The 9,144-nt window shown below is 47.2% G+C and overlaps 1 protein-coding gene across 1 annotated transcript; it reads left to right on the forward strand.

The window, feature by feature from the left end:
- Positions 1–249: 249 nt before the first annotated feature.
- Positions 250–7,257, forward strand: KLHL35 (kelch-like family member 35). Its single transcript, XM_009077402.1, has 6 exons — positions 250–1,139; positions 2,099–2,283; positions 2,824–2,942; positions 3,648–3,836; positions 4,674–4,862; positions 7,069–7,257. Exons 1-6 carry the CDS (start codon positions 250–252, stop codon positions 7,255–7,257), a joined length of 1,761 nt encoding a protein of 586 aa, XP_009075650.1.
- The last annotated feature ends 1,887 nt before the right edge of the window (positions 7,258–9,144 follow it).

The following is a 9,144-nucleotide window of genomic DNA, read 5'->3' on the forward strand; positions in this document are numbered from 1 at the left end:
CCCCTAAATGCAGAAGTTGGATTGGGAATATGCTAGTACCCATCTCTGTGCTGGTTTGGAGGAAGTGTTGGTTACTGAGGAGGAGTTGTGTGTGTGGATGAAGAGGCAGAGTCTGATTATATTTTGCCTGGATTCTGTGCTTCCTCATGCACTGAGGAGGACACAGAACCCGTGATGTTGTTGAACATGGCAGCCAGATATTTTAACAGTGTTTTGTTCTCTTGTCTCCTGCACTGCTGCCCAGTCAGGATGCATCGGATGATGAAAGAAGAATCAAGTTTCAGGACAAGCAGCCTGGAAAATGTGACACGGGAGCCAGACAAAGAAAAGCTGCACACGAAGCTCTGCAGTGGGTCCTGCCATGCTGAGCAAATCCTCCAGACGCTGAACTCCTTCCGACAGAGCGGCATCTTCACAGATGTGGTGCTCTTAATTGATGGACAAGAATTCCCCTGTCACCGTGCCACTTTGTCAGCCAACAGCACCTACTTCCGGGCCATGTTCGGTGGCAACCTCAAGGAAGGCCACCAGGATATCATTAATATCCAGAAGATATCTGCTTCCACTATGTCTCTCCTTCTTGACTATATGTATGGTGGGAACATCATCATTCAGGAGGACAATGTTGAGGGTATCTTGGAACTGTCTGACTTGCTGCAGATCTCCAAGCTCCGAGATGCTTGTGTAACCTTCCTTGAAGGTCAGCTTCATCCATGCAACTGTTTGGGCATCATGAAGTTTGCTGATTCATTCTCCATTGCATCTCTGACAGAAAAGAGTAAGAGGTTCATGCTGGAGTGTTTTGTGGAGGTGTCATGTCATGAAGAGTTCCTGGAGATGGGTGTGAAGGAGCTGGTGGAATATCTGTCAGATGAGCAGCTGGTGGTCCCCAAGGAAGAAGTGGTCTTCGAAGCAGTCATGCGGTGGGTACGGCATGACATTCCTGCCAGGAAGGGAGCCTTGAAGGACCTCCTCGAGCATGTGCGTCTGCCCCTGCTCAACCCCACCTACTTCCTGGAGAAAGTGGAAATGGATGGACTCATCCAGGACTCAAAGGAGTGCATTCCTCTACTGCATGAGGCCCGGAAGTACTACATCCTTGGGAATGAGGTCAGCTCTCTGCGATCAAGGCCCAGAAGGTAAAATGCACCATCAACTTCCGTAGACTGGTACGGACTAAGTTGGTGGATCTTATAGCTGGAGGAGAGTTCTGGGGTGGTTTTTGCATGATGGAGTTTGCCCCAGTGCATCTCAGAAGCCACAGCCTGGTATTTAGGGCATGTTTCTGTCAGGTGGAAGAGATGGTTTGACACGTTCTCTGTCCTGATTGCCATGACAGGCTGTTATATACAGAACTGCTCAACAACAGGGACTGGGATGACCTCCTCAAGGATGCAAGCAGCTAAAATTCACTATGGGTCAATCTCACCCCCCCAGCATCCTCATTTTACCTCCCTCCTTTTACAGCTTTGGTCTTTAGTGAATGACCTCAAGCTGCACAAAGCATGGAAGAGCTGAGGATCAGACCAAGCCTTTCATATGATGCCTTCACCCTCCTCCTTCCTCTCCCCTCCCTTCTAACAGACATGTTCCTCTCTCACCACCTCCTACTTGGCAGAATTTTCCTTCCCCTGCTGTCTGTCTCGTCTGCTCACTGCTTTTAGGGCTGGAAAGAGAGAGATTTCCTGGAAGCACTTCTCTCTCCAGGCAGAAATCTTGCCGCAGGCAGGCTGCCAGGAATGGCTTTCCACACTCCTGGCTGTGTCTTGAGGATTATTAGGTTTGATTGTGCTGGAAGGGGGAGGGTGAGTGGCAGGAGGCAATCTCACTACACACTTTTAAAGGTCATTCCCTTTTTCTTTCTGTGTGCAGTTTGGAGGTTTTTCCACCCGTGCTGTGAGGTGCCTTTGATCTGATGGTGCAGACAAAAGGGAAGGTGTGGGAGTGAAATGTTTTGCCTAGAAAATCAGTAGCTGATACAAGAGGCGACCTTGCCCTATCTACAGGAATGTGCTGCCAATGTCCTAAATAGGATGGGAGGGAGGATGGAAAGGAGTAGCCTGTGCCTGGGGACTTACCCATGCCTTTCATGGTCTAGGTTCATGGAGCTGGCAGAAGTCATCATTGTCATTGGGGGCTGTGATAAGAAAGGCCTTCTGAAGCTGCCCTTCACGGACCTCTACCACCCAAAAAGCAGGCAGTGGACAGCCCTCTCCAGTGTGCCTGGCTACACCAAGTCAGAATTTGCTGCTTGCACACTGAAGAATGATGTGTATATATCAGGTGAGAGACCCTGGACCAGCTGGTCCCTTCCTGGTGACAAAGAACAACATGACCTCTGCTTGGACAGATGTACCTTAGGTCTATTCACTAGGATATGCATTCCAGCTGTGGAGCAAAATCACTTCTTGGTGAAGTTGATACTTGGATTTTGCTGTTGCAAGGTTTCATTTCAGCTTTGAGGGAGAGGATGGCTGTATTAATAAACTTTTCCCTCCTCTTGTACAGCTGTCCAAGGTGTTGAGCTGTGGAATGAGCTGATTGGTGTGTGTTGTCAGAAAGGGTTTCCTAAAACATCAGGATCCCTGCCTGTCCCTCAGCTGAAATATGTCTGTCAGATAACCTCTATATAAGGAATGGAGCAGTGTAACAAGTGCCTTGAATTCCACATGATATCTCCCTTGGGAAGCTGAGTTTACGTGGCCATAACCTGGTGACCATATTCTGGCCTAAGCTGTTCCATTGCATGGAGGATCTATGCATTACTGTGGTGTAGTGAGGTAATGGGGCTGTCCTTGGAATCACACTAGCACTCTTTTTCAGGAGGACACATCAGCAGCAATGATGTTTGGGTGCTGAGCTCCCAGCTGAATGTCTGGATCAAGGTTGCTTGTCTGCAGAAAGGGCGGTGGAGGCACAAAATGGCAACACTTCAGGGCAAGGTAAGCAGTGGTCTGAATTTTAGATGGAGCCACATGGAACACTGCACCCCACTTCTGCAGCTGCCTAGTACAATGAGAAACTGTCAGTGTGTTTGCATTCTGGGTCATCATGAGGGTGGTGAGGCCAGAGAAGCTGTGGCTGCCCCATCCCTGGAAGTGTTCCAGGCCAGGTTGGATGGAGCTTGGAGCAATGTGGTCTAGTGGAAGGTGTCCTTGCCTATGGCAGGGGTTTGGAACTTGCATGTGCCTTCCAACCCAAACCATTCAATGATTCTATGATTCATTTAGCGATGGTTTTGATGGGAGAATAACTAGGAATTTAGTGATGGTTTTGATGGGAGAATAACTAGGACATAACCAAGACATAATTTTTTCAGCTGGATGTGTGTTGTCACCTGAAGTAGCCACAAGTCAAGTTGTATCAGTAAGGTCTACCATGGGATGGTGCAAGACTTCTGCAGATAGTTGTCCTATCTTTTTACCTTTGGGTAAAAGCTGTACAGCGTGGGGTGTTTCATAGAATCATAGAATGGGTTGGGTTGGAAGGGACCTTTAAAGGTCTTCTGGTCCAAGCCCAAGGTGTTACTGTGGCTTGATGTCTTTCTAGCCAACTCCTACCCTCCCCTGATGTATGCCATGACAGCGTAGCCCATTAAGGTGAGTCCAGGAGTCTCTAATCAGCTTGTTTTGCTCCTTCTGTGGCAGATCTACGCTGTGGGAGGCTTTGATGGTTTTTACCGCCTCTCCAGTGTGGAGTGCTATGACACCTTCTCCAACAGCTGGTCAACCTTGGCCCCGCTGCCTCAAGCTGTGAGCTCAGCTGCTGTGGTCTCCTGCCTGAACAAGCTTTACGTGCTGGGTGGTGCTGTGGATGACACCGCTAACACCGACAAGGTATTGGTGGGGCATCAAGAATGGACAGAGATCTAAAACGCAGTGTTTGACAGGGAATGTGGAGGGTAATGGGGTTGTCCTTAAGCTACAAGGGTACCTTTTTTTGGTTTTTGAAGACTAATGCAGACTCCTTTATAATAAGAAGTCATGCATTTAAATGGAAGCCAATGAGACTTAGGGATCAGAGAGGGAAGGTGTTAGGAGCTGACAGGATATTAGGCATGCTTTTGGTAGAGTCTGTTCTACTCTGAAGCCTGGTCAGCCCTGAGTCATAGGTCATAGGTTGGACTTGATGATCTCAGGGGTCTTTTCCAACGTGATTGATTCTGAGACATCACAGGAACAAACCTCCCACACTGTGGGCATTCATTTCATATAAGCAGCAACAGTAGTAACAGCCTGGAGGAGACCTCAGCAAGGCAGACATGCTTCTGGTCTCTTGAGCTTGCAGAAAAAGCCATCAATGCTTCTCATCTCTATCTCTGAACATTTAACCATGCACTGTGTGGGTCAAGGACAGCCACCCTGGGGCCTGTAGTTTGTCTGTGAGATTTGACTTAAGAGGGAATTCTAGATCACAGACTCAATCAACTCTGAGATCATTGAGAACAACCTATGACCTAATGCCACCATGTCAACTAGACCATGGCAGTAAGTGCCACGTCCAGTCTGTCCTTAAACACCTCCATCCCTTTGCTCACTGCACTGGTCTCTCTGTGTTAAAGCTCCCATCGATGTTTCTGTTCCTATGCACTTTTATTTCTAGTGAAAAGCAGCTTCATCCAAGCAGGGAGATGTGGTGAATTCCTGTTCCCATAGCTGTATTTCTCCTCCCAGGTCCAGTGTTACGATCCCGAGGATGACAAATGGACTCTCTTGTCTCCCACCCCTTTCTACCAGAGGTGCATCAGTGCTGTCTGCTTGGACAACATCATTTATGTTGTTGGAGGACTCCTCAGTAAAATCTTTAGCTATGATCCAAGGAAAGACAGCTGGCAAGAAGTGGCCACCCTCCCTGGACCTCTGGTAAGGAGGAGGTTTAGGAAAGGAGCTCTGAGTCCTCCCTCTTTCTCTAGTACAGCCACCATCTGTTCTTTGCTGAGTTTGAAGGCAAGGAAAACACATGGTGGGTTTGGCTCTAAGCATGTAGGTGGTCAGGCATTGGAAAAGGTTGCCCTGGGAGGTGGTGAAGTCACCATCCCTGGAAGTGTTTAATAGGCATCCAGATCTGGCACTGAAAGGTTTAGGGTTACAGCAGAGTTACAGGTAAACGATTGGACTTGATCTTAAAGGTCTTTTCCAACCTTGATGATTCTATCATTCTATGTGGACATGACCTCTGCAGAGCAAATCATACAAATGTGTGCATCCCAGTGACCCCAGAAAAAAAGGAGGTTTGAGGGGAGAAGGGGTTTAAATTGAGGGAACACCCTTCCTTTTCTGTTACTTTCTGTATTTAAATCGAGGGGTATCCCCCTTCACCTGTGATTTCAAGGGTATCAATTGAAGGAAAACCCGGCTTTTCCATTATTTTAGGAGTTTCAGTTGATGGGGAATCCCAATTTTCCACTATTTTCTGGTTTAAATGGAAGAGGGAAACTTTTATGATGCTATTTTTTGGGTTTGGTTTGAGGGAAAACTCCTTAAATGTTCATCATCTGAAGGTTTAAATGGAGGGGAAATCCCTGTTGTCCCTCATTGTTAAGAGTTGAAATGGAGAGGAACATCTTAATGTTCCATTTGAAGAGTTCCATTGAGGGGACCCTCTGTTTTAAGGGACTTTCAGGGGGGGGGAAATATGTCCAAAAGCCCCAAAAATGGTGTTTCTTGAGGGAAAAACAGTGGAGGGAAACAGAAGCATTTTGGGGAGTTAAATTGAGGGAAACTCCCCTCTTTTTCACCATTTTAGGGGATCTAAATTGAAGGGAGACCCCCTTTATGCATTGTTTTAAGGGTCCAAAATGAGAGAGAACATCTTTTTCCCATTATTTTAAGGATTAAATCAAGGAAAAAAACCCTTTGGCACCATTTAAAGGCTTTGAATAGAGGGGGAGAAGGTCAGGAAACGTGGGGTGAAAAGGGTGGGAAATGTGAAGGGAAAAGGGTGCAATCCTGAAATGTATTCAATATTGGATGTGGTATCCAAATTTGGGTTGAGGGCTCCTGAAAACATTGGAAAGTGCTTTTCCCTGGGATGGAAAGCACATAGCCCCAGTGTCCATACTCCCTGGAGGATTCTCTCCCACAGCAAACCTACGTTTTCTTGGTGAAGCTATTAATGCCAGAGGAGAGGATCTGCAGGGTGAAACCATTGGTGTTGAGGATCTGTTCTGCGCATTATGTGCTTCACTTTGAGGGTTATACTGCTCTGGTCTGTGCTGGTGGTTGTGTATCTTGGTTTAGTGTCACCATGGATTGCACTCCAAAGCTGTGCTGCTACCTGAGCCATGGTACAGTGAAGAGGAAGGCTGGGACACAGCTTGGCATGACCTGAACTAAAATGCTCATGAAAGCACCCTTAAAAGTGGCTTTCCCAGGGAGGTGCTGGCTGTCTCCCTGTGCCCTCAGTGTGCTTGTGAATCTCAGCTGTGTCTGGGGGACTGCCAGAAACCACAACAGTCCCATCGCATTTCAAATCCCTAAACTCTTACTGCAACCTCCTCTACACTGACCTGGCTGTGACTCCATGTAATAGTCAACCCTAGTTATGACATAGATACTGAAACACTTGCCTCGTTCTTGGTCCTGCTGGTCACTGTACCACTGAATTGTGTTTGCATTTTGTAGGGGCTGTGGGCGTGCAGGGGAGGGTTAGGGAAGGAACTTAGCCTGGTTTTATTTAGAAATAAATATACACCTTGACTCCCAACTGCTTTTGCTGCAGGGATTTCATTTGTGCATGTTGCTTCATGTCATTCCAAAAATATACGGAAAGCTCAGAGGAGCTTTGGGAACACCATACTTGAGGTGTCTCAGCATTTGTCTGAGATATCTAAATTCTAGGTCTGAGCAAGTAGGAAGTTCAAGGTGTTGCTTTTTGACTATTCCGTTGAGTCATGGCCAGGTTGGTGTAGAGAAGGTGTTTAACTCTTAATGCTACAGTAAGATTTCAGCACCCCAAGAGCCAGGCATCACTTATCCTACCAACCTTCCCTCCCTTCTACTGGGTTCATTGCAATGACTCAACCCTCTGCTCAGCTCCACTGTCTAAAGCTTTCCTTCTGCTTCCCAGGAGAGCTGTGGCCTGACGGTGTGCGAAGGGAAGATTTACATCTTGGGTGGCCGAGACGAGAACGGGGAAGGCACGGACAAAGCATTCACTTTCGACCCGGTGACAGGGACTGTGGAGCAGCAGCCACCGCTGCAGCGCTGCACCAGTTATCATGGCTGTGTCACCATCCTGCAGCGCATGAACAGATGACCACGGAGTCCCAACTGTGTCCACCTCCCACCCAGAGCCTCCCCTGGAGCCACACAGCATGTGGACAGACATCTCACAACAGTGTGAGGAAGGGCAATACAAGCCACTGAAGAGAGGCTCTCACCAGCCCCTGAGCTGCCTCTGGTTTGTTTTTCCTGGCCTGGTGATGCCAATGGCTTTGATGCGGATCTAGGTGAGAGGATCAAAGGGTCCTGGGCTGTATGAAGCTGCATCACAGACATTGCCACAGTAGGATTCAAGTATTCTTGCAGCTCCTGGAACTGCTGAATTTGACCTTCACTTAGGTTTTCCGGGCTGTAGAGTACAGTCTCCTGCTGTGTTGGCAACAGAGAGGTTTGCTGTCCTGAAAGGACATGTATTTGCTGCATTCTGACACCCAAAACTGTTGCCATAACAATTGCAGGTAGAGGATCTGATCCTTTAGCTAAAAACTATCAGGTATATGCGCATTTAGCTCTGTAGAACCCTGTGCCAAACCACGGTGGTGGCCTCAGTGGTCATTGACATCCATGAACACTGCATCCCATTACAGTGAAGAGCCAAGACTGAGACTTCAGTGTTGATCTCCCAATAAAATTGCTCAACTAAATCCCAATATTAAATAGTCCAAGCTCTGACTCCATTCTGCACAGGTCTATTCCCAGCAATGTGTAGATTAGGGTCTCTTTTCATACATGTTTTGTGGTTGAACTGCTGTCTCACTGTGTCACTGACTGGACAAGTGAATCATGTGGCCAAGAGTTTCTTCTTCAGAGAACAGAAATAGGGGGAATATTAACATGTAGGAAGTAAGCATGAAGACCTGAAGCATGGTAGCCACGGAACCACATCTGTCTCATTTTGGCTCTGGAGCACGTAGCAAATATGAAAACAAACTTCATATATAAAGATTTGAGTCCCTGATAGAACAACCATGTCTTTTGGGGTTGGCTCCATGTAAATATCCATGTTGTTCAATCAGGGACTTAGTTGCTGCCAAATGTAGATTGGGGACTCTTAAAACCTCCCATAATTTGAAGATTGCAGGGTGCAGCCCTCTGCAGGAGGCTGCTGGCTGGCTGCTGTGTTCTCTGCACCTTCCTTTCCTCACCCTAATGATGACTTCTGCCTGAAGTACAGGAAATTACTATGTCTGCTGGTCCAGCTATTCCCCTTTTATTGTCCTCAACCTCTTGGTTCTGCCTGCTTCCCTCACTTAGCTGTATTTTATGTGTTCCTCATTTGTACTTCTGTTTTCTGTCAGCTCTGAGAAGTTCACCTCTTCTCCATGATGATATCAGGCCTACCTGTAAAACACAGCAAAGAGAAGCCCCTGCTGAAGAACCAAAATTGTCTGATCTCTTCTCTATAGCAGACATGTGGTCTTGCATTGTCCAAGCAATGAGCAAGGTGCTTCATCACATGAAATATACCTTACAGTCCTCAGAGTCATGTCTGGGAAGTCTTGGGGCTCTCATGGCCATTTTTGTTCCTCAAGGTGCACTCTTTGGATGGTCTCAGGCTCAAATTCTCCTTAGGGCCTCTGCCTGTAAGTTAGCCCTTCTATCTGATCATGAGCAGCACAATGTCCTTTAAGCAATGGAATCATAAGCTCATCAAGTCCACTGGAGTGCCACATCCACACATTTTTTGAACACTTCCAGGAGTGGTGACTCCACCACTCCCCTGGGCAGCCTGTTCCAATGCTTTCCAACCCTTTCCATGATTTTATTTTTGCCTAATATCTAATCTAAACCTCCCTTGGTGCAACATGAGGCCATTTCCTCAAGGAGGATTTGTTGAAGGGGATTCCTCAAGAAGAATTTCCTCAAAGGAGATTCCATGCTGGTATAGGTTATTCCCATGAGGAGAGAAAAGTAAATTCCT

Source organism: Acanthisitta chloris, unplaced genomic scaffold, assembly GCF_000695815.1.
Source record: "Acanthisitta chloris isolate BGI_N310 unplaced genomic scaffold, ASM69581v1 scaffold5446, whole genome shotgun sequence".
In the NCBI taxonomy this organism is placed as follows: Eukaryota; Metazoa; Chordata; class Aves; order Passeriformes; family Acanthisittidae; genus Acanthisitta; species Acanthisitta chloris.